Source organism: Dermacentor andersoni, chromosome 5, assembly GCF_023375885.2.
Source record: "Dermacentor andersoni chromosome 5, qqDerAnde1_hic_scaffold, whole genome shotgun sequence".
Classification (NCBI taxonomy): Eukaryota; Metazoa; Arthropoda; class Arachnida; order Ixodida; family Ixodidae; genus Dermacentor; species Dermacentor andersoni.
Window position 1 is genome coordinate 160574433 of NC_092818.1, and position 24348 is coordinate 160598780.

At 42.2% G+C, this 24348-nt stretch overlaps 1 protein-coding gene and 1 long non-coding RNA gene across 13 annotated transcripts in view; one reads left to right on the forward strand and one right to left on the reverse strand.

Annotated features, from left to right (window-relative positions):
* LOC126532161 (uncharacterized) overlaps positions 1-22695 on the forward strand; it is a 59942-nt gene extending 37247 nt beyond the window's left edge. For 2 of the 7 annotated variants that reach the window (XM_050179838.3, XM_055071207.2), the window contains exons 3-13: positions 2404-2508; positions 3293-3415; positions 5285-5413; positions 6662-6793; positions 7555-7667; positions 9062-9114; positions 11653-11795; positions 13586-13756; positions 14186-14321; positions 14875-14966; positions 15661-22695. In XM_050179838.3, the coding sequence (XP_050035795.2) occupies positions 2404-2508; positions 3293-3415; positions 5285-5413; positions 6662-6793; positions 7555-7667; positions 9062-9114; positions 11653-11795; positions 13586-13756; positions 14186-14321; positions 14875-14966; positions 15661-15788 (1325 nt within the window). In that variant the 3' untranslated portion in view covers positions 15789-22695. The remainder of the gene's footprint in view (positions 1-2403; positions 2509-3292; positions 3416-5284; positions 5414-6661; positions 6794-7554; positions 7668-9061; positions 9115-11652; positions 11796-13585; positions 13757-14185; positions 14322-14874; positions 14967-15660) is intronic. The other 5 variants (XM_055071209.2, XM_055071211.2, XM_055071210.2 and 2 more) reach the window with 5 other exon arrangements.
* Positions 1-24348, reverse strand: part of LOC126531513 (uncharacterized) — a 219022-nt gene that overhangs the window by 101023 nt on the left and 93651 nt on the right. For 5 of the 6 annotated variants that reach the window (XR_011894825.1, XR_011894826.1, XR_008612703.2 and 2 more), the window contains exon 3: positions 6674-6803. This is a non-coding gene — a long non-coding RNA (uncharacterized lncRNA). The remainder of the gene's footprint in view (positions 1-6673; positions 6804-24348) is intronic. The other variant, XR_011894827.1, reaches the window with a different exon arrangement.

Below are 24348 nucleotides of genomic sequence, written 5' to 3' on the forward strand. Positions count from 1 at the left end.
ATCGCAAATTATTGGAACTGAAACACTGACGAAAGTTTTCAAAGCTATGCAGAAACAAAATGGCTAATGCAAGTTTTGTTTTCGGTGCCACATCGAAACCTGACATGACAACCCGTGAGTTTAGCTTGCAGTCGGTCGTTTAGCGTCTGTGCCAGTCTACTACTGTAGCACCATTTGTGTTTTCCTTGCAATTGAGCCTTTTAGGACGTGTCTACCGTAGACAGGTCCTTCAGCAGCTTTTTTTTTTATTGTTCCTTTACACTACTGATCTCTTTTTGGCAACAATTTTTTAGCGTTCTGGAAAGGCTAAACACACAATAGTCGTCATTTTTAGAAAAGCTTGTTTGCAGCCAGGATACAGAGTTATTGAGAGGCTATTCGGGCAGTTTTGCAATGACGATCAGTGGTGTGTTTAATCTTTAGAAATGATCCTTTGTAGCTGATAGCTGTTCTTCTTTTTTTTTTTTTTTTTTTTTGCACTACATGATCAGTATACAGCGTGGTATTTAGTTATACTAAAATAAATATTCCTGCTGTAAATACACGTGTGTGCGCTTGAGTATTCGCTTTTCAATTCGATGCTCGAAACCTAATAATCGTATATGATTCGCATTTGAAAAAGTTTATATTCGCCGGTCTCCAGAAAATTTGTACCCATAGAGGGAAGCCAGGTGAGGCAAGACGGGGTGGAGGGAGTGAGGGATAATTGTAGGTCGCATAGGCATTCCTTCTGCAATGTAGATAAAATAGCCTAAACATGGTGATGTTGATGAGCTCAACCATGAGAAAAAGTACTATCTCACCTGCAACTCGCATGACGTGGAGATGTACCCCACTAATTCTTGCATCTAGTAGTTGCCTACCTAGCTTCTTGAACATATCTTTTCAAGCATGCAGAGAGTAATCAAGAATACGTTTTGTGTATTTACCTTTCAACTTTATTAATGGAGATTTTGTCGATTTTCTCACTTCCATGTTAGTCTGTATACGCTGTCGCAATAACGGGCTGCTGGAGAGTGAAGTCCAGCTTGCGTGAGCCAGCCAGGAGCACGATCGGGTCAATGCACGTGCCTCTACGCTTTGAGCTCCATGTGTTCAGCATTGAGCGCCGTTTAGGGCACAAGAGTCTGCCTGTAGCAGGCTACTCCTGTGCCACACTAATTTGAAAGAGATTACAGACGCGGGTGAGGACAGCTGTGTGAACATATTGCACTATACTGCACAACATATGTACGGCAATGTATTAGCGATACATTTCTTATTGGGTGAATTAGAAAATGTCCCCGGCTGGTTGATGATATGCCTAAATATGCTACCCTTTTGTAAGCGTGCTACTCAACTATAGAGCGGCGAATAACTATCGATTTCGCATGTAACCTTTACTTCAATTGTGTGACACAAGTGCACCAATATTAAGGTGTAAGGCTGTGCCTGGACACATTAAGAAAATAAATAAATAAAGAAATAGATAGATAGATAGATAGATAGATAGATAGATAGATAGATAGATAGATAGATAGATAGATAGATAGATAGATAGATAGATAGATAGATAGATAGATAGATAGATAGATAGATAGATAGATAGATAGATAGATAGATAGATAGATAGATAGATAGATAGATAGATAGATAGATAGATAGATAGATAGATAGATAGATAGATAGATAGATAGATAGATAGATAGATAGATAGATAGATAGATAGATAGATAGATGGATGGATGGATAGATGGATAGATGGATAGATAGATAGATAGATAGATAGATAGATAGATAGATAGATAGATAGATAGATAGATAGATAGATAGATAGATAGATAGATAGATAGATAGATAGATAGATAGATAGATAGATAGATAGATAGATAGATAGATATAGTCGGTCAGGCCACCACAGCCAATATTCGCAAAGCTTATCACACACACAACCGTGTTCTTCCAGGCAGCGTTCTCACGGTAATCACAAATTCTATCGATCGCTGTATATATAGTCGGAGAGTCACCGTTGAAAATTATGGTCATTCGACAAATGGCATTTCCGTAAGAAATACTTTGTAAACTCTAGCCTAAGTTCCCTGAGTATCCTCACCAACTTTACAGATTAGGGTTTACCTAACGCTAAACCCTGAAGAGGACTTGCCTAGCTCTTTATTTCAAATCGATTTAGTAATCGCAGCAAGGAGGTAACACTAATTCTGCCCTGAGATATTGCTCGTGCGCTGCTACAAACTTGAGCACCGCTCATAAGTGTACTGTAAAGGGGGCTGTAGTCGTATTCTGTGTGCGTTCCTGCGAGGTTACGGTCAGGCTGATTCATTCTCTTTGCACCTGTCTTTTTGGCTACACATAGGACTACCTCACTGGCATCGCATTTTTATACTTGGCCCTCTCTGTATGCAGATGTGTCTTCTTGCTTGGTACACTCGTGCGAGCGTTCAACATGTCTCGACGATGACGGTTCCAGCGAAGCTTGGTGCGAATATGAAAACGGCACTCACATTCAAGGTATAGGGTTCCTGTCTGTGTCAACACATAGTCTTGTTCTTGCTTGAGTTCACCGCTGAAATGAGCCATGCAGTGCCCACTACTCTGTACGGCTTAAGTACCACGTTTAGACGTGAGACCTGAATGCGCTCTTAAATTGGTGCGCTTTCATTTAATAAACCTTATTATTTATCTTATGCAAGCGTCGCACACAAACTATAATCATATACACTGGCTACTGATCTCCGAAGCCTCTGACGCTATGAAAATACAAAATACTAGCCGGAACACTGTGGTATTGTTGTAACCCATACTAAGATGCAAAGTCAAATACTTTTATATTCTTGCAGGTCATCGCACAACACTGCGTCAAGGTTTGGATTGACACTGACAGATAGACAAACCCTTTATTTTTGTGCACTCATCTACAACAACGGGTGTACAAACATGTCGAAACCTTTACTAATTCGACGTCCACTTTATTATATTCTATGTTCAGGTCCTAATGTTCATATTCTTAATAGTACCCTCGTTACAATCTTAATGTTAGCGCAAAATGGATTGCTCTACGAAAAAAAAAAGGGCTTAACCGCATCCTTCTTTCCGTCATAAAGGTTGTGCTGCGGAAAAAACCTGCTTGCCCATTGGCGTCCATAATGCCGGCCAGCGAGCTTCGAACCAGCCTCTATTGTACACTGAATTTGTTATTGGAAATTACTCGTTTCGCTTCTTTGCTTTAGTTCATTAGTTTCGTCGGCAGCACAGCGCTCATGTATTTCAGTGCTTCATTTGTTATTCTTTTCAGCAGACCCGACGCTTGCAAAAGATTGCACTGACAGCGGCGGTCAACTAGAACAAAGCAATAGTGAGATCAGCTTCAACTGCATATGCCCTCACGGAGCACAACTTGTGAATGGATCTTGTCACCGTAAGTGCCGCTTTTTGAATGAGTGCTGGACGGAATGACTGACTGCTGTTGACAAGCGCTGAAATCAGCTTACACGCATTTTTACACCATCATCAATCGAGTGCAGCAATAACATTCTTTGACCGGATATTCTTGTTTAGAAAGCAGTAATTGAGAAACGTTCAAAGGCCTACCTAATCAATAAATGGGGTGACAGGTGCATAAGCCAGGCGTCACTCGCACTACTCAACAAAGAAAAAGCTTTTTTAGACACATCTAATCGTTAAAATTATCGAACTTCTTGCTTTATTGCTGCATTTCTTGCTTTGCTTTTGGTTAGGGGAATGTTGGTGCGCGGGTGTGCGCATGTGTGAGTTTTTCTATATATACGTGTTTAAACGCAATAAACTTTTAGTGGTGAGTCAGCGCTCGTGTTTGTCTATTCTTTGTCCGTGTTTTTTAGTGCGCGCTATGTATAATAGTTATGAAGATGTACTGGCTCGCCCAGCTAGCTACAGTGCTCCAGTAATTGAGAAACGTAGCAACATTTATTGGAGCGTATTGGAATAATAGGAATTTGAGATCTAAGTGACCCGCACTCCTCTTGTGGTATTTCCTTTTTGTTCTGTTTTGCGGTGGCTTGGGAAGCTTGCCATCTGGCCATTTGTGTTGCTTTAAGCTAGGGAAATTGCACGCCTTTAGCATTCTTGCAGGTAAATCTGCGTTCGAAACGACATTGTGAGTGATTGTCCACTGAGGCCTGAAGCTCCTATATATCACGCAAATATTACTGTTCGCAGAACAATTCAGCATTTTTTTTTTCGCAATTTCAGAAGCTGTTTGCCCAAAGGTCAGAAAACAGCGATTTTAAGTTTTCCTGACATGTCGATCTCTCCATGTCTGAAGTATCTTGGTCGAACATAATCTGTTAAGAATTACTTCAAAGCGACCGTCCTATCTCTGCGTGCTGGCCGACATCCTAAAAACCTGATTAAGCTGGTTGTCAGCTCACCTTTGTTTTTGCTGTTGTTCTAAATACAACAAGCTCATTCGCGCTTTAATGCTATTCACAACCTTGATGACGTCGGCTACTGCTGTTTCACAAGTTCAAGCTTCTTTTTACTATTACTTTTTTAATTTTATTGAGCGATTCAACTTGCATCTCTCGCTTCCTGTTTACTTAGCGGCACTCCTGGTGGAGTGCTATTTGCGGTTATCAGTCGTTGAGAGAGTCTCTAGCAATTACTAGCACCAGCAAGCTTTACGTGCGATAGGTTTAATAATTTACAACATATTCGTGTAAATGTGCTTTTCTTACGATGAAGCTGTAATGACAAAATTGACTGGAAAAACAGAATTAGTGCACCTGATTCCGTAAGATTTGTTGGGCAATCATGTTTTATTGAAAAACTTGATATATCTATTCGCCCGCTAATGGCACTACTCTACCGAATGTTAGGTATTGCTTACATAAACAACTGACAGCTGAAAGAATAAGCAGTAATTCAGGTAGTATTACTAATTACCCTGCATGCCAAAGCTTCAGTGCCGCATCACTGTTCCTCCCTAAATTCTCACAATATGCAACGTATCCAATAAAAATTAGAAAAAGACTCTTTGAAGCTCAGCCACCCTCGGATTTCTGGGAGGACTCCTTGCACACAGCCGTAGTTGCGACAAGTCTGTGCAATACTTAGCGCATTTTTCTTTCTTCAATGCAATCATGCATCTACGCCTCGTCGTAGATAAACTACTTTCCCCAAAGCGTGCTGCCATTCCTCGCGCTAGGAATACGATGACTCGGTTACTAATTTTGTGTCAGTGTTATGACCACCATTGCCAAAGGCATGTTCGATCATGATCTTCAAGCTTTCTCTTACTACATTTCAGCGAACAGAAACTGCACCCAGGAAGAAATGAATGAGTGCGCAGAAAGAGGGCGTCAATGCGTTCTACTAGATGCAGAAGCGCTGTGCACGTGTCCAGAAAGCGCAGTCGAGCTTGCAGACCGGTGCTCTGGTACGTCAGAAAAAACATTTATATTGATATCGCCTGTTTTGCTCTTTACTCGTAGTTAAATACTCTTACCAGAGACTGCGTAAGACTGCGGCGCTTTTAATAAATGGGTCACGTTCTCGCAAACAACGCAGTCAGTTTGGTCGGGACGGTATACCGCCGGTGTGGTTTATTTTTTATTTTTGCGATTAGCACAGCCCCAAGTTCATTTATCAGGTTACAGAAAATTTTAATATGCTGCTGCCCAGTGCACAGGCCCTGTGCATCGACACAGGTGTCAAGAAAATATAAAAACGAGCTCAGCGTTCAGGGCGCGCGCCTTCATGGGAAGTCATTCATTAAAGTTTTTCAATGAATAGGCGTTCAACTGTAACATTTCGCGGGAGGTCAATCAGCTGACGTTTGTCGCCTAAGTTACGCAACGCATTGTTCAAAACCAAGTCTCCATGCGGAGCTCTCAAAAGAATAGAGCTTGTCTTTTGTGGCCGACATTTCATTGCACTAGTTTGTTTACAGTAAAGCCTGTATTATACGAGGCAGGCTGCTCATAGCGCGGTTCATATACAACCACGCAACAATTCGTGCACTTAAATATTTCATGGGAATAGGCGCCGCCTAATTGTGATAGTGATCGTAAGATTAGCGTAGTTCTACAATGAATAGTTCTTACTAGCCAACCAGCAATCGTTCTTACTAATCTAAATGTTTGGGAGTTCGGCCTGAGAAAATGACAATACAAAAGTTTGAGCAACTGTTTTACAACTAGGTTACCGACGCAAAGCTGATCACCGACCTTTATATAGTACCGAGGCTATTAGCTAAGCTCGCTAACATATACCGTGGGCAGTACGCATATCGAACAGAAATGACAATTTGCCGACTTGCAAAAAAGAAAAAATTTCAATAACGCATTCTACTATGAAATAACGCTGTACATTTGATTGTACGTTACCAGGAGCCGATTCAGTTCACCAACATCATGCATGCTTTTTGTTAACTGTTCCCATAACTCTCTCTTCACACAGACGAAATTGTAAGTAATTCTGCCTTACATTTGTTAGAACCATTATAGTAGCATTACAGTTGACTTACATATAGCGTGGTACTCGGCCCATGCGAGTACTGTTTCGCATTTATGGCGCCTCCTAAGGCATAAATTCAAGATCTTCCAAGTTTAACAATTAAATACATTTCTTACAAATCGTTTGTTACTATAATTGGCATTTGCTAACTGAGCGTGCTGAATTTCAGAAAAATGCTCACCCGAAAAAGACCGTGAGTGCAGCACACCGCTCAGTTGGTGCACGGTGCAGAGTGGAAAGGAGACGTGCGTGTGCCTTCCTCTACTCCAATGGAACTCTAGTCTCGGTCACTGCGTACCAGGTGGGTGTAGCTGTAATTGGCACAGTGTATTGCACATATCCGCTTGTTACTCATAAAGTAAATTGTGAGGAGAATCATGTACTGACGTCGAGGTAGATTGTCGGAGCTATTCTACCAACTGATCATCGCCATTACAATTTCGTTAGCGATTGCAGTACCGATAATTGCGAGCTGCAGAGTGTTACAGGCGAGGACAAAATGATATATAACACATGGCATTAGAAATAATTGTCAATAATGGTATAGCATAACTGTGCCTCGGGCAGTACTGAGGCGTCACGAAGTTTATTGACATTCACAGTTAAATTATGCCTTCTAATGTCGCGCGAGTTGCAGTGTGAATTTTAAGGTGAATTTTAAGGTGAATATTAAAAAAGAAGAAAGTGAGTTTTTTTGTCGATTCGCGTCTGTATCCGTAATGCAGCAGTTGCAGAAGTTGGTATAATCCTTCGTACTAGCACTGTGAACTAAACTGCCCAGGTTCCAATGTATGGACGCCTCTGCACATTCTAAGCTTCGTGCAGTTTCAGCAACTGTAACTCCATCACAAACCGTCCATATCATTCCAGCAGGCTGCACTTTTCTGACGCAAACCTTACGTGCACTTGTTGAGACGTGACTTTTCGGTCACCGATTGAACTTTCATTGGTTTCAAAGAACTTTACGCGCAGCTCTTTCGAGGAAAGGAAATAGGTTTTTTCCTGCAGAGTTTAGGTAATGTAATAGTGATAGTGATAAATGATCATTCTTTTTTTTTTTAGAGGCGGCATTCAAACTCACTGTAAACTTCGAAGTGCAGCCAGAAGAACCCCAACACAACGAAACGTTGGAACATTGCAACGACACAACATGGGAGGCAAATGTCCTCGACGCTGTAAGTTTTGATTTTAGTTTGGGACATTTTGCTATGACAGCGAATTCATTGGAAAAAAGATCTGTTGTCAGCTGTTGAAGATCTTAAATGCCTAATGATTTTTTATTGTATTCTATTTTGGAAATGATGTCGCCGTTCATTGGCGCCGGCTACTCCTTTTCACATAGGGATTTAAAAAAGAATATATCATAATAAAAATAATGAAATTATAATAACACAAGTTCCAATCACATAAGTGCACTAATGCTCCACTATAACTGAGAGTCAACTCAAGTACACAGCAACACAAAGTCCAGTCACATATGTGCACTAAAGTAAAAACAAAGTGCGGTCACATAACTAGTGCAAAATCAGGGCGCATGAGAAAGCACGGATTAGATTCATATGAAGGTACACCCGGCCATAAAACATTACGGACCGTGAGATCCGGGAGAAAGCTGAATATCTACGCAACCTCACAACGCAGCCAGATATTTGCATTTTGGGCCTCGAATAGAATATACCAACAACATTACCTTCAACAGTTTTACTGGCTACTGCTACAGGCTGCTCGGGAATTGAATATTTTCCGAGATTTCATGGTCCGTAAACTTTTGTGGGCGGGTGTATATAAAGCCAGGCATTGGATTGGCCAAATTCGGGTGAAAAAACAACATAGAATGCGCTTATCACATTTAAACACTCTACTCAATAGCTTCCGAGAGTATTGCTCGCTTCTAGAAATCTTTGAAGGGCCAGTAACGCTTGCCTTTGCAATGAGTGTGTTGGCCAAGTACCTAAGATCTTCCTGAGGCTGAAGGGCCGGCGACCTGACGTCCCTAAATCACGTGCTAAGCGCTGTCTGTGTGTGTCGTGCCTCGGGCATTCTAACAGTAGATGCTGTACATGCTCATCCTCGTGGCCACAAGTGCATTCCGGAGTATCAGCCCTTGAAATTTCATGCAGAAAGTGCTTTGTGTACGCGGTAACGAGGCGCCGACGTTTCAAGTTTGTAAACAGATTGCACACTTACATTGTCATTAGCGTTCAAATAGCCCTGTCCAGCCGCTGTATATGTGCACAGGTAATTTACTTTTCCCATGTGCGCAGAACTTTTTTACGTTTGAGCGCTTTGAACTTACGCAAAAGCGATCAGCAGGATAACCATATATTCGACGCGGCGATGGCCTGTCGAGGACTACACTTACGATTTGTGAGTGTAAGAAAGCAGCTCGTTCCCTACAGCGGTCATAAAAACGGGGGCCATGAAATCATTTTACTGAATAAATTGTGAGCTAATGCATCCGGTCCATGAGAACGAGATGAACGAGAAGCTTTGCCGATTTGCCTCGGGCAAATCGCTGGGTACCGACAAAAAAAAAAAATCTTTTTTTTTCGTTTTTTTTTTTTTGCAGATGAAGATTTTGTATGGAAATTCGATAGCGAAAGTTGCAGTGCTGGAATGCGGGTAAGTTCGCACGCACTTCTGCAATCAACTAAAATAGCAGATATGGTCCATCCAAACGCGTAATGCTTTGGTGGTTGAGAATTAAGCGAATATCCTTATAGAGAGAAAGGAAGGTACTCTTTCCTTTATTGAGAAACATTATGCAAATCACTGGACTATGCACGATAACCCAGAAAAGAGGCTTCAGCAGGTGCCCTGAAGCTTATATTCTGACTATTCGCGATGTCAAAGATACCGCAGTTTCGACCAAAAGGTGCAGGATCGAGTGCGATAGCAAATTATTGGACAGCTATACGAAGTAAGGATAGCAGATTTATCGGCCGTATAAAGTTGTAACCATTTACTTACTTATTAAATTAACAAGCATGGTGCCACGCGCGCACAGGCAAATACGAACACATCTCACTCCACGACCGCGGACACTCGCTGTAAAAACGCTGGCGGAAGGAAGAACGGCAGTAACAGTGAGTGAATTGCCTTTCCTGCTGCCTCTCGTTTCAACGCGAACTAAGCTGCGAGAACACAGCGCACACTAAGCTATCAGCCCTTGGCGTGTCTGGACTTTGTACCCACCACAGATCGCCTTCAAGATAGGGCCCGCACAGCCGCGCCATACGGAGCCGCCGCCAGAGTAACCCTCCCACTCCACCCCGGTGCCTTGCCTACGATGGAATACGGCGTGCTTCCTCCTCGCCTTCCTCCCTATCGCGCGCGAGATCGAGCCACCACCTTCGGCTCACACTCGCACGGCTTCACTCGTACCGAAGCACACGGTGCGCGGCCGTGATGCTATGATGTCATCGCACTTGGATTTTGTATGAAACATCACGGCGATGGCGACGGCGGCGGCGGATACGTGCCTGGAGTGTCCATATAATTTCTATCGCAATGATGTATAACCTGGTTCGGGATCTCTCGTTTTATCTCTTTTCTTCAAGCACCTTTCTAAACTTGGCATATGACCCTTCTTTGAGACCCTGGTCGCACTGCACCAGCTATCAAACTACACATTTAGGCGAAACTAGTGGCATATAACTAAAAAATTACCATCTTGGTTTCGTATATAAAGAAATATGCGTGCAGTGGATATAGTTCAGTTGCGTAGCTGAAATATGGCGCCTGAGCGTGGCATAGACACTAAGACACTGAGCAACCCACCAATACCAACCAACAATACTAGATAATTTGCTTATGACAGAGCCAAGCCATCAATGTAAATGTGACAGCTAGTATTGCAGCAGTTGTGAATGGACACAAGAACAGAATGAAGAAACGTGTTGTAAAGAAGCATTTCTCTGGCTCATGAACCTAAGTACTGGCGTTGCAGTTGAAAGAAGTTCCTACTGTAGCGCCGTTCGCACATACCTTTATCAGTTGAGCCGAATCAAGTCATATTTCTATCTCCATAATCAGAAAAGCTAAAACATTTAGAGTGGCAGGCATGTAAGAACAGTTAACCCAGATCAAAGGCGTATAAACTTTGCAGAACGCTTCGGTGCAGGTTAAGAAAGAATACGAGAAACCTACCTACGGAGACCACTTCCCCGTCCACTAAAACGGTTTCAGTGAGCCTAAGTAATGGGCTCGGAAAAATTACGGATGACAAGCGTTCCACTTAGTGTATCACAATGTGATACTCCACTGAGATGTGCCTTTTGCTTATTGACCAACGGAGCCTCATAGAGCCCCATGTTCATTACATACGGTTACCAAGAGAGAGAGAAAGCAGGAGCAGGAAAGGTATACGGTGCATGCTAAACATATGTTGCAAAATCTATATGCACCGTCGGAGTTTCCTCGACTTTCTTTTATGTGTTGAAACTTGAGCGCTACGTGTGCTCTGCCGTGTTCATTAATAGAATATGTTGCTGTGCTAGTTGGTACATTCTTGCTTGAATGATAAGCGCAATCTTTAGACGGGGCAGTGGCATGTCAGTCTCATCGTTTCGTCTAAAGCATACCGGCCAAACTAAAATTTTTAAAATTCTAAATACGATTTCTAAAATTCATAAGAATACCACAGACACAATCCCGTGGTGGAGAGGGCGGAAGGTTACTACCAATTTGCTCCATTTTCTTTCGTTCTTTCTTTCTTTTTTGCCCCGAACGCGCACTCCTTGCGGGATACACAAGTAATTTATCACTAGTGACTTTCGCAGCGACTTTGATTTTGCCCGCAACGGGAATTTGCCTGAATAAAACTGTTCAAAACAATATACCTCTCGTGTCCTTTCACCATCAGATTTCCGAGAATATTTTAGGAGACGGACGGGCTAAACTTGATCACGAACATAATATTTCATAAAATTTGAAGCAGCATTAGTATAATCGTTGAACGCGCCGAAATTCGTAAATTTTACCATAAATTCGGGAGTTCGCAGTTGTGGCGTAAAGCTTGCGCTTATTATTCCGCGAAGGTCCTGTTCAAGTGTGTGGGAAAGGCAGGATGGCAATACTAAAAACCTTCAGTCTATCGCTTTGATGAAATGCCCATGTAGATTCTTTTTCTATCTTTTTCTTTTCATGCTTGCTACGAAGGACGAGTGTGACCATGGAGCTCACATTTTCGGAAAAGCCGAATCCAGCGGTGCTTCTAAGGATTCACCTTTGCGAAATAAGAGGCGGAAGCACCGGATGTATTTTCCAGCCTAAATTACGTATCGTAAAAGGAAGCGTTTCAGGTAACAGATTGCTCGTATAACATTGTTGAATGCCCATATTTTAACAGCATGTTTCTCAGCTCAATATGGCATCACTATCACGGTGAACTAAAGATCTGGAAAGGCAGCGGTAAATAATTATGAAACAGCATAAGAAACGGCAGAAAAGTGAAGCCGAATTGATACCCAAAATCGTATTTCTTCACACCCTTTCTCGGATAATAACTGCGTTGCCAGGAAGCACCATGAGTTTTCAACACAGAGACCAGTATCTTGCGCTTGCTGCTTTGAAAGGAAAAGGGGGGGGGGGGGGGGGGGGGGGTTGTACCAGTCGAGAAGACACCGTAATAATTGACATTCCCACTTGCACACCCAGCAAGCACAACTACAGGTTGGACAATGATGTTACTTCTAACGAAAAATAAAGGATGTTGTGTTTGTCAGAATAAAGCTATGACATGCCTGTTTCGAAGTATTTGTAAAGACTAAAAGAAAACCATGGTTCGCGCTTCTAAAGGTTGGTGATCGAACGCACCCATCCGCGCTTTGTCATGAACTTACTGGTAAAACAAAAAGCTAACTCATCACGCTCTGCTGTAAGTTAGCGAAATCAGTAACACAGACTTCCAAAATTATCAGAATATTTAATGTGGCAGTACACTAATCTTACGGCCGTGCGTTAGAATGGTGCATTCCATTTCCCAACGGATGTAAACGTGCTTAATTGTGGTGACAAGAAATTAAACATTCGTCAACTGGTCATTCAGAGAATGCCAGGGTGCGTGTTCGCGACTCTGAACGACAAGGCAAAATACATATAAAATCGGATGCCGAATTCGTAACAATCAATGGTCGCTTTTATTGCAGGGCTCTGGGTTGACGTGTGAGATCACACCAGTGAGTGCGCGACTATACTGCTTCTTCGTTGATAACAGCGCTCGTCCTCATTGGTGACGACCGAACTAAAGCTTCGAAACCAATTTTGAAAACTTCGTGAAGCTCGCGAAGCTGTGCAACGAATGTAACACAGACCAATTTGGGTAACTGACCATAGTTTGCTATTGTAAATTCGACACCATATGTACCGCTATCAGGCCTGTAAAATTATTCGCATGCATTTTACTTGTCGCGCTAAAAAGCCAAAAAGCCTGCGCTTCACTTTTCGAGGCACCAAAATTCGAAAAATTTGAAAGCAAATTCTTATAACGGCTATTACACATCATATGTCTTCATCGGCAACATCGCGAGCATTTTGCTGCTTATTTTTTGTGTAAATGCTATGCCTCATGCGTGTGATGCACCGAAAACATTTAATTAGAAGCAATTACATATCGCACTTTCATTATAGCGAAAAATACGGTTCGACCAATTTTATATTCTGCATTTGTCGTCGCTTTCAATGTGTCTTAAGAACTTTTCGCTTTTGATGCAAGAACGCTGCGTGGCGAGATGTTTGCATACACTGTTTACAAGATAATTACAAATGCTGAGATGCGAATGCGTGTGTTATCTTTATTATGATAAGCCCAGCAACAAGAGTACAATTACAATCAAAGCGCGAACTTTCTAACACTCTTTAGCAATATGTTACTGATCTTTAAAGGAGGAATTTGTATTCATGGTTCACCTTCCCGAGCTTATAGCCCAACTTGCTTACTTTGCGCGCTTTTTAGACGCGCTTCTGCCTCTGGCTAACCTCACTGCAGTTCTATGCATCCCTTTCTCTCCCTCTGTCTTTTGATTGACTTCATCAATGTAAGTGCGTAAATTTAAAACAGCGTTGTTTAGGGTTTCACGCTGGAAATCTGCAGATCCAGTTCCTGTTGACCTATGTGCCACATACTTCCGAGACGTCCACAACATCACGGGTGGTTCCTTTTACTGCACTGACGAAGGAAACGGACGCTATACGCTTCGCTGTGCTGGGGGAAACGTCACAAACAGAATTGTCCAGGGCAAACTCGAAGTTCAGCAATGCCAAGGCAAGCGTACTAATCCCAAATTCCTGTCTTCAAAGTGTTACGCCGTTTCCATAACAGTCAACAGTTTATCGTAGCGGAGCCATGCACTTCGTTACTTGATGGCCGTCAGACACGCGCCTACCGCTTGCATTGCTACTAATGTAAATGTTTTGGAACCGTCTGTCATATTTCAATCTCAATAATTAGATTTTAAAATTCTGAGTCCTTTATTTCTGTATATTGATTTGTACTACCCTTAAGCTTGGTGTAGTCTTATTTCATGCTTTCATGCTGACTCCTAGCGAATATGTATGTATATAACTGTTTTGTGTTACTAATTCATTAAAGAATTAGGTAGCCACACCCGTCTGTCATACCGGACGTGCAGATAACGGACAATGCAGGTAACCAGGGCCCTAAAGCGTGAACTGTTCTCGCATTTTTTTTTAGGCACGCAAGTTGCTCAAGAAGGTGCAACTGCAGCATCGAATTACAAAGCTGCCCTTGTTTGGAGTTTGGTATCCATTGCTGTCTTCACAATATTGTTCATCGTGCTCGTCTTCAGGAAGCGCATTTATTACTACAGGTGAGCAAAATCCCCTGACACATTAGTCAGCTAAACCTTCGGCACTTTTTGGTAGGCCAACTACATTGCCGTGTGTATGCATTTATGTGCACGGCCATTTAGATTCGATGTGCAGCCGTATTTATACTCGGGCAGCTTCTTCTGCAATGTCCTTCTACCAGATGTATTCTTGTTTGCACTGGAACGCTCGCTATGCAATAAGACGAGCAAGGAATAAATCAAGCCACAGATATTGGCGAATCAAGTCTCAAAAGTTTGGCGCGCTTTCAGGTTTCACAGGTGCCCTCCTTAAGGTCACGTGTTACGTAGTGAAGCAAAAACGCAGGGCACGAGATATTCTCTTCCGCGTTATAAAGTCTACGAGCCTACAAACGTCTCTCATGCGTCTCACGCACCGGCTTCTCGTTGCTGTGAAGCTGCGGCTAATTTATGTGATTGGAGGCAATTTACTAAGTATGTTCACAGCTTGTTCGTGCGCTTCTACGCATTGCCCTATGCAGCGCTTTGTGTATAGATATGCTCTTACGTATGCATTACGGGACCTTGATTTCAGGGTTCTCCCGGAAGATATGGAATGTAGCACTGTGAAGTTTCAAGGCAAGTGCCCTGAATGTTTCAACGAGCTTACAAGCGCCCAAAGTAACGGTAATGTCTGCTATCGCTAGTATTCTATGTAGTCTTGTCCTCTTTTTCGGAAAAACAATTATATTTGCATATCTACTCTATATATTTAGTTGACAAAACCTTTCATAAACAGATGTGATGGATTACATCGGAAGAAAAAATTGAGAGACTAGTGTAGAACTAGTCCTGAAGTGATCTTGCCGTTTAAGGGTTAACCTGTTTGAAGCTCGTGTTCGTTTTAGTGACGTAACGCTACTACGTCTATCAACCTTTAACAAGCGAAGTGCAATATGGTCTTCTATCATTAGTTGCCCCACACGTTGTCCGTGCTGTTTATCTCAGTGAACTCATTAAGTCGACCCCGTTCTCAGTTCATTACCACAACCTATTGATAGAATACGGTGGAACGCGTCGCTTTTGTATCGTTATTGCCGCGACAGAAACTAATCGTATGCGCTTCAAGTAAATCTTCCATTTATAAAACGTGTGAGCAACGATAGTTCTAAGAACCAGGACCGCGTACCTTTGCCATTGTAAGATGAATTATTGCGTGAGGCTGCTTCGCGTATAGGAATTCCGATAAACGGCCAGTTTTGTCACACATAATGTCACGGCCCTGTAAACAGGTTTTTCTGAATTACTCAATCATGTGTTACAAGTATTTGTTTTGCTAAGATACTGATGAACCGTGGTTTGTTCTCCCTTTTCACACCAGCACAGCGAGTCTCACAACAGACATCGGAGGACCAAGAGGCCACCGCTAACCTTGTAACGCCAAAGGGCAGCGCAAATAGTGTGGCAAAGCAAGGTGCAGAGAATGAAGACGTCGCAGCGACTACGTGACGCCAGTCCAGCATAGGGATGAGACTTTCTTCACTGTGATCGAGGTTTAGAACGTTTGGTTGCGATGTTGAAAGATGCGGCTGCCATTGTTGTCAATTCATGATCGCGATCTGTAATTTGCGTTGCTCTAGTGAATTGCTCAGTGGTTGATTTATACTGCCGGAGGAAAATGATGATGGCGTGGCTGGGTGAAAAAAAAACGCGATCGACACTATCTTTAAATTCTGCGCTGAAGTGCACACGGACAAACGAAAATTGAATAGAATTCTATCTTTAAACCCTCGAATATGTGTGCCAATGCCAGCTAAAATTCACGATCTTGTGGTCACCTTTAATCCTCCCTCTCCTCTGCTCCATAGGCGGTTTAATGTTGATTGAGGTCGCCTCGTTTATGTCTCCTTCGAGTGCGTGGACAGGAACATTTCGATCAGCACCGCGTTCATCTCCTTCGAGTGCGTGGACAGGAACATTTCGATCAGCACCGCGTTCACACCATAGCTGGGCGAGACTTCGCGAGAACGTTTTCAGAACACTCCAAAGCGCTTAATTTCGTCCTCTCGAAAACGCCATCCGACGCCCTTCACGCACAATCCTGGCTCCGTGTTTCTCTCCCTGACGTCCTTTCATTCAACGCGAGCATGCTGTATCGCAGTCTGAAGAAGTTTACGCGTTCCTGGATCACGAGAGAGGGGGAGGGGGGAGGCACCGAGCTCACTCCACTTAAGAGTAGTCCGATAGTATGCGACCAACCACGTGTACTAACTTCAGCAGTCAACCTCGTGGTCTCATTCTGGCGCCTGGTGCCCACCTGGAAATGTACCGGCTCCATCCGCACCAGACAACCCGAGTAATGTCGCCAGTGGCAGCTCTGCTTTTTTGTCAGTCATCACCCTCTGCCATACGTGCTGCGCCTCCACAGTAGAGCTCACGCAACACGAACGTTTACCTATTCATGCTTCCATATTATTGCCTGAATGAGTCACAACGTCTTACAACCGTCGTTTTCTAACAAGTGTCTTCGTTTCTTCTGTGCCTTTAGGCTGGTATGCGTACTTCTGGCGTGTTTCTTTTTTTTTGTCTTTCCCTCATAGGGTGTATGATGTTTTTTCTCGTTGTCTTTTTCTCTTCCGTAATGTGAAACCTGTTTTAGAAGTCCTCTCAAAGGCACGGACATTAAGACTCATCTTTATTATGAGTTTGATATTTTGAACTTACTTGAACTGTGATTCTAATTGTGATTCCGCACGTGTATACATTGGAAAGACGAGCCTGCTGCAGTGACACTATTTTTCTTCCTGCGTGCGATATTCCCCTACACTTCGTTTCGTACGTCGCAGTCAGCGCTTCGGAAGCTATGGAGATAAGGAGATAAGACAGTCGCAGCAAAAAAGAATATGTTGGATTCGAAAGTAAGTGATGGAACAAGGAAATCAAACAAGGTATATATAGAAATGCGTAAGCAGGCATCAAGAGATCATCCAGGAGCCAATAAGCTAGCATTACACGAAGAAGAGGTGCTTCTAGATGGAGCAGATGCAGAGAAAGGAAAAGGGTGTCAAGTGATCTCTTGCAGCAAATAATGCACAAATGAACGTTGGGTGCATAACATTCCCAAAGGAGACAAAGGCGCGCCCAAAAGATTCTGGAACCATGTAAGAGCACTCGGAGCTCCAACTAAAAATTCGCAAACGGCTATAAGGAATGAAGATGGTAACATCTTCGAAGGAGACGATGCGATATGGTACATCGGAGGAGTTATTAAGGGTAGCTTCGGCAACAAAGAAAGCGTAGTTCAGATCCAAACAGATCTAGCAGCAAAAGAGAAGCCCGAGATATCAAAAGTTAGCATAGAAATTGTTTACTTAGAAAAAAGCTGAAGAAAATGTCCCTAATAACACCACCGCAGAACCCGATGAAATCCCAATGCAGCTAAGAAAAGACCTCCGTCCAAACAGCAAGGCACTGCTGACTAATGCCATTGAGCAACTGATTAAAACAAATAAAATGCCGGTTCGATGGCGTGAAAGCAAGATGGCGAGTTGAAAGTAAGATTGGAAGCAACAGGCCTGTTACAACAACGTCGTTGATGTATAGAATGGCAATGCAAGCCATAAAATTAGGACTGCCGAAGAGGGTGAAAAAAAATTATGTGCTGGGGAACAACAAAATAGGTTCAGACCAGGCAGACGCTCGGAGGCTAAGACGTTTGTACTAACTCAGTGCATAGAGATTCGAGTAGCTGAGAATACACCTTTATGGATAACATTTGCGGATATTAAAGAAGCCTACAACAACATAGACAGGGAATTGTTATGGTATATTCTCAAGCACGAAGGCATAGATGCCGATTTCGTGGAGCTGCTGAAGGAGATATACGCAGGCAACAGAGTATAAATTGTATGGGAAGGCCGAAAATGTAATGAAGTAGTGGAAATTCATCAAGAACTGAAGTAAGATGTCCTCTGTCTCCACTGTTATTCACGCTTCGTGTTAAGGACATAGAAGGACGAGTGAAAAACAGTGAATTTTGGTTTCATTTGTCATGCATGCGTAATAGACAAGTGGTGCAACAGGAGGTGCCTGGACTGATGTATGCAGACAACACAGTGCTATCAGCGGGCAATGCAAGACATTTACAGAGAATTGCGCATATGCGTGCAAAGCAGCAACAAACCTAGGCCTTAAGTTTATCATGGAGAAATCCGAATTATGAACTTTATTGAGGAGACGAGTAATTACATGGTGTCAGTTCAACAGCTAGTCATACCCATAGTCAAGCTAGATACATACGTCGGCGTATACATAGACAAAAGAAAGGGTTACTCAAGCACCCAGCAAGATAACCTGAAAGTAAAAGGGAAGCGGAATGGCAGCAATAATGAATCCTAGGGCACTTCTTGGGGCCACGATAAGTACGAGGTTGCGCGTGGAATCTGGAAAGGCGTGATGGTGCCATCGCTGCCGTTCGCAAATTCCGTTCTGTACCTAAAATCGGATATGTTGTCGGGGCTGGAAGTTAACCAAAGATTTGTAGGCCGGTTGTCTTTGGGAGCCCACAGCAAAACCACAAAGGAGTCAGTGCAAGGGGACATGGGTGGGAGCTCCTTTGAAGACAGAGAAGCGCACAGCAAAATTAGTTGTGAAGAAAGAGTCAGGAACACGGATCAAAATAAATGGCCGGCTAAATTACACAAGTACCTGTACCTGAAAAGCGTGGACACAGAGTGGAGGAAGAAGTCAAGAACGTTGGTAACCAAGTACAGGGTAATTGAAAGTGTAAATAGACAACCAGGAGTCATCAGAAAGAAAGTGAGAGAAATAGACACCGTGAATTGTTTGCAAATAGTGGAAACAAGAAAGACCTGGACATTTACAAGAATGAGAAATAAGTTACAAGGGAAAATCTGTACAGTAACACGAAGGGAAGGGCCTTGCTATATGAGGCTCGAGATGGTTGCCTAAGGACAACAACATATTAGAGAAAATATTGGCAACTAGATGAAGCATGTGTATGCTGCAGCAAACGTTACAGTGTCTCTTAAGATCTCTCTTAAGAGTTGAACGGCGAAAGCCTACGCTTTCTCCTCTCATCATTCGCTCCTTTCTATTTGCTTTCTCTTCTTTCTTTTAGTCATTACTGCACACTACTAAGCATGTTTGGTCATTTTTAGTCATCTGTAATCGATTGTGGTCATTACAAGCCGTCGTTAGACAGGTTGGTCATATCATAGTCATCAGTAGTCATTACAAGTGATCAGTAGTCATTATTAACCTCTACCAATCTCTATTATAACGCTATCATTCACTGTCACTATGAATAATTTTTCATTCTTTAATCTGTCTTTAATCTGTCTTCGTATGGCGTGATGACGCTTCGGCGGGCACTCCGCCGGTCAGGTCTGCTGACACAAACTTCACCATGACCCTAGAAAGGCTTTCGCCTTAAAAATCCGTCAACTATTCAACATACAATCTTATTGGAATGCGAAGGGATCGACTCAGTGAGACCCGTAGGTATCGAACATCTTCCAGAAGCGCTTGAATTTAAAGTGGACGTAAGCATCAACCGGTCAGCAGTTGAAATAAGGAAGAGACGTTTAGACTATTGGTGGGAAAAATGGCAGTCACTTAATTATCCTTAATTGACTTGAATGCGAAAGCCCTAGGACTTGTCTAAATTATCACCTTAAGTTAAAACTCCACCCTCATCCACCTTGATTCACTTTATCCCATCTTCAATTTCGGGAGTGTGCCAGGTCGGTCTTTTTGGTGTGGGCCACGGTGTCCTGACGCCGTGGTTGTTCACCGTGAAATATCACTTAGCGAGCCGCAGCAGGTCCAGCGCCGGGAACTTGGCGTCATCACTTGGTCACGTGGGTTTTGGTACCATCAGATGATAGCAACGGACGCCGTATTTTCTGCTTCATGTGGCATATATAGCGTTGCGCGTTTAAAAGCAATGCAGAGATTAATACGACCGGATACGGTACAAGCACAGGTAGCGGTTAAATGTTGATAGAGAAGTCTTGAGGAAGTGAAAAAGTATTCAAGAGATTTACAGAAAAATGCTAGAGTGAAGAGCATGTATAGCATACCTGAGTAACGCAAGCAGGCTAGGTGACTTTGTCACCGCCTCGTCTCAAAGGGGTGCGCATAAATCATCACCATGAAGTAGTGCAGCCATAGATGTCTCACTCCGCCCATTTCGCAGTGGACTTCATGTATTCTTCATGACGCCTTCAATGAATTATGTATGTCATATTTTGCAAGGTAAAGGCAGGAGCCTTAATTTTACACCTAATTACAAGAGCACGTAACTAATTTATTTAATTCATATGTCACTCAGTAATCATTAGTAGCGGTTGCGCACAGTGAGAGAAGTCTCTCTATCTCTAGCCTTCGTAGTCCTGCCTGCTATGTACGAAACGGAGTATAGACTATCATAAAGAACCGTGACAAGCCCATCTTATCACACTGGTTGTCTAATTCATGATAGCTAGAGGAAGCCAGTCAGTTGAGGTAGTTGTTCCCTTTTTCGCAAAGATACCTTAAGAGAGGATGCCACAGGCATTGTTTAGTCATGTTGTCCAAAATGAAACATTCCAGCTAGTCATTGTTTTGGCACGCCGCACTAGTGTCATTTACCCTGTCCTTGTCAACGCTGGACGAACGCTAGATATTTTCTTTGCATGTCAGCTGTATACTGCAAAATTTTCCACTGATATAAATATTCTTGTAAAATCTCTTCAATTTCATCAAAAATATTTCTTATACACCGGAAATATCGATTCGGAATTTACTGAGAATGACATACATGAACACTTCGTAAGCAAAATGTTCATTTTTTTTCCTTACCGTATGGTATTCTTCCCCGTCGAATAAAAAAAACATTCCATATGGGCCAAGCAAGCAGGCGATTGATTTCAAGAAGCAAAAGGTGTAATGGGCCGTCATTTCAGTAATCGCGATTTTCTTCACATGGGTAATTTTTCGTGTTCTGCATTTTGGGGTGAGAAATAAACATTATTATTAGTAGTAGTACTATTATTATTATTATTATTATTATTATTATTAATATTATTATTAATATTAGTATTATTATTATTATTATTATTATTATTATTATTATTATTATTATTATTATTATTATTATTATTATTATTATTATTATTATTATTATTATTATTTAGTCAGTATGCTGACAATACGGTAATATTAACATAGCATATAAATTATGAAAAGACTGTGGGCGCCCTGCAAAATACAATACATAATGTAATGCAATCGTTTGCACAAGATTGTGTTAATGTAACTATCAGGAAGACACAGTTCATATGTTTTACAAATCCCTTAAAGACCATAGCAATAAACATTCCAGTATTCTTGTATGACCAGCACTGCGTTTCATGTACATGTACCCCTGTTCAGTATGTAGACTGTGTGAGATATCTAGGTTTATTTATTGATAGCAGCATGTCCTGACAGCATCATCAGGCCTAGCTGTATGGCAAACTTAGGAGTGTCGCTTGTTTGCTTTTGAATATAAATGGTTTTACGCCATTATCGCTAAAGAAAACCAAAGTGCATGTCCTCGCGTACAGCATATTACGATACGGAATCACCGTATTCGCTTTCTGCGCATTGCGATGGCAAACGCAAATTGACAGTTTATCAAAAAATATATTGAAAAGTGTTGCCTATGGCTGTGGCCAGGTGTCAGATGACAATTTATTTTCAGCGTTAAGTTTTCCTTCATTTCAGTCGTTAATTAAGCAAACTGTTGTTCTTCTTCATTTTTGGAGCGACCAATTCAGAGAGAAATATGTAGTCCCTCGACTTTTGAGGAACATCGAGCGTTTCAATGTTCCTCGTTCATCAGCTAGGTATGGTGAGGCACGACGATGTGTCTATGTGCCAAAAAATCTTTAATGATCTACTTGACGAATTTTTCTCGGTTCAGTCAAAAAATGTTTTAAAGAAAATGTCATCTGCCATTCGAGTTTTCCGTTTTGTGTGGGTTATGTGTTTATTTGATGTAATTTGGTTGACTTAACCTTTATATTTATATGAGCATGAAAATATGCTCACTACGTCGGCATGTCATTAAATTTGGTTTTTGTTGTTATAAGCCTTAAAAACTTTTCACTACGTTGGAATAACATGCATTTGATGTTTGTTCTATATAAGCGTGAATGTATGTTCAGGCTACATTGGAATAAAATTTTTTGTTTGCACAATGTTTTGTTGACACTAAGGTAACGCCTGTATGTACATGTACATACGCTGACCTCATCGCTGTTGCCGGCGCTGCCGGGCCTAGTCACACAAGCCATTGATGCTTCGACAGGCCCGCCTACTATGTATTTGTTCTTCTGGTCCATAAATAAAAAAATTATTATTATTATTATTATTATTATTATTATTATTATTATTATTATTATTATTATTAGAAATCCACTTCAAACAACTGTTATAAATTCACCGCTGTTTATGCACTGTCCTAATTGTCAATCGTGTCAGTGTGCCCCCAAGGAATATGTAAACTCCATTAACTAACTACCTTGGTGTCTTCTTTGAGATTGACCTCTCATGGAATGATCGCATGACATATTTGCGGCAGACTCAGAAGTGTTTCATCGCTTCCTTTTAACATTACATCCATTGTTCTGATGGCTGTAAAAATCACTATCACGCACGCCTTAGCATACAGTGTGTTACGTTACGGCATTACATTGTTCGGGTTTTGACCTTCTCGATGGCAGTGTCAAATCGACAGAATTCTAAAAAGTATGTTGAAGTCCGCTGCGTATAACTCTTCGTCGGCGGACAATGGGAACATTTTTATACGTCTGGGTCTTCCTTCATTTAAAATTTTGTTCGCTCGAACGGTTGTGGTAACACATTCTTGGAACCCCAATTTCAAACAGCAATATATTGCTCCCTGTGCCATACGGAAAACATTGCATTTTATATTACCGTACTGCAACACATGATTTGGTAAAGCTAGTAGGTATGCTTATGTCTCAAGAATATTCAATGACCTGCCTGATCATATATTTACTGCAACCACGAAACGAAACTTGAAAAACATTGTTGAAGGCACTGTAAAATATGTATAATACTAAATAATGTTCTCTTTTTTCTCATTTCTTGTATTTCTGTTGTCACTGATTTCAGCTGAGTTTCTGTTTCATTTTGTTGTGATGAATTTCACCAGCTTTTCATTGCTGTACATGTTGCCTTTCTCTCTTTGTTTGCCGACGTGCTGGGCCAAGTCACGCAAGCCACTTCCTTGGCTTTGACGAGCCTGCCTTCTGATGTACGAATAGTGTAAGATGGCAACAGTTTCCTCGTCGTCGTCGTCGTCGTCGTCGTCGTCGTCGTTGTTGTTGCTGTTGCTGTTGCTGTTGTTGCTGTTGTTGCTGTTGTTGTTGTTGTTGTTGTTGTTGTTGTTGTTGTTGTTGTTGTTGTTGTTGTTGTTGTTGTTGTTGTTGTTGTTGTTGTTGTTGTTGTTGTTGTTGTTGTTGTTGTTGCGAGCTCTCGTAACAAAGGGCAAAAGGAGCGCGAACGACTATGGAGACGGAGAGTAGAGAAGCAGAACGACGTTCGGTGGGCAGCCTTTGTACCGATCCCGCAAAACGCCAACCATTCCGACTGATCTGCCTCGCATTTGTAAGTAAACGCTTCGCGCGTAACATTTGGTGGAAGGGCACGGGTAACTCCCCCTACCGACAACAGAGCCGTCAGTACAAGACCTTCGCAAAAGCCGCCGCCTTGCCGGACTTTTGCCATCGGCCACCATCATGATTCGAAACGAAGATGCTCCCAGTACTGCATCGGCATAGCCAGCCCCGATTCAGCACATCTAAGAGCGACTCCCGTTCTCCGCAAAGGCAGGATAATACTGCCTTGTGAAGGACTCACTCATTCCAATTCAACATGCATTTCTCACAGGCCACTCCACTATCACAAATCTCGGAAGTTTCATAACACAAATCTCCGCGGTGGCGCTTCAGAGGGGGCAAGTTGACACCGTTTACTGTGACCTGAGGGAAGCCTC